The sequence below is a fragment of the Boleophthalmus pectinirostris genome, unplaced genomic scaffold (genome assembly GCF_026225935.1).
Source record: "Boleophthalmus pectinirostris isolate CB_2022bp ecotype Guang Dong unplaced genomic scaffold, ASM2622593v1 HiC_scaffold_2, whole genome shotgun sequence".
Classification (NCBI taxonomy): domain Eukaryota; kingdom Metazoa; phylum Chordata; class Actinopteri; order Gobiiformes; family Gobiidae; genus Boleophthalmus; species Boleophthalmus pectinirostris.
The window spans coordinates 7,984,013-7,984,947 of NW_026571152.1; the positions used below are offsets into that span (position 1 = coordinate 7,984,013).

At 42.6% G+C, this 935-nt stretch overlaps 1 protein-coding gene across 1 annotated transcript; it reads right to left on the minus strand.

The window, feature by feature from the left end:
• Positions 1 to 469: 469 nt before the first annotated feature.
• On the minus strand, positions 470 to 856 carry LOC129409412 (putative golgin subfamily A member 6-like protein 19). Its single transcript, XM_055155380.1, has one exon. It carries the CDS (start codon positions 827 to 829, stop codon positions 470 to 472), a length of 360 nt encoding a protein of 119 aa, XP_055011355.1. The 5' UTR covers positions 830 to 856.
• Positions 857 to 935: the final 79 nt, after the last annotated feature.

Consider the following 935-nt stretch of genomic DNA (forward strand, 5'->3'; position numbering starts at 1 on the left):
TATTTTCATTCACGCATTTATCCACTCATACGGACGACGATTTTCTGGATTATTTACCCACATGGAATTATTTTATGGAAAAAACAACTTGATATTCTTTTTCTGTGGATTATTATGGACTTATTGAGTACAACTTTTCATGGATTGAACGCGTTTTGGACCGACAGAACTGGCTCAAAGGTAAGAAATGCGTATCTCATTCTTTGATTATGATGTGAATTTTTAAGTTATAGCGTTTTGGGCTCGCATAAAATGAATGATATGGTTGTTTTATTGAGAAATTAAGCTTTTAAACGATGTATGGCATGCCAGTAGTGAAAACAATAATGAAGGTGAATATACAGAGTGAACATTTTTTATTGGAAAATCGCCCGCCCACGGGCGGGTGGATGGTATGGGCCAGGTTTAAACCAGGTCTGAAAACCTGATCTAAACCTGATCTCACCCAGGGTCTGAGCTGGGGTTTCATCTAGTTTGTCCCGTACTCCTCCTTCGTCTTCTCTTCCTCTCCTCTCACGCTCTCGTTCTCTTCTTCTTCTTCGTCGTGGAGTTCGTATTTGTCCTTCAGTCGTGTGAGAAGTTGGTTTCTCCTCTGCTCCTCTGCTAATGTCTTCGTGGAGCTCTCCAGCTCGGCATGGGCTTTCTGCAGCTCTTCACGCATCTGCTGGATTTGCTCTTGCAGATGTGCTCTCTCCTGTTTGATCTTTTCATGTTCATCACAGAGAATCTCCATCTTCTCCAACAGTTCTGTGTTCCTCTGTCGTTGTCTCTCTGTCTCTCTAAGCTCCTCCGATAACCTGTTCTCCACACTTTTCAGATCTTCGGACATGAGCTTCTTATAAGATTTCAAAAAAAATTTCCGAGGGCCTGAGGAACCGACTCTTGTCAACGTTTCGAGCTCCTCCTTCAAATTCACCTTCTCTTGGTTTGAGCTC

Coding starts and splice junctions, on each gene's coding strand:
- LOC129409412 (XM_055155380.1), bottom strand. CDS start 829: ATGTCCGAAGATCTGAAAAGTGTGGAGAACAGGTTATCGGAGGAGCTT.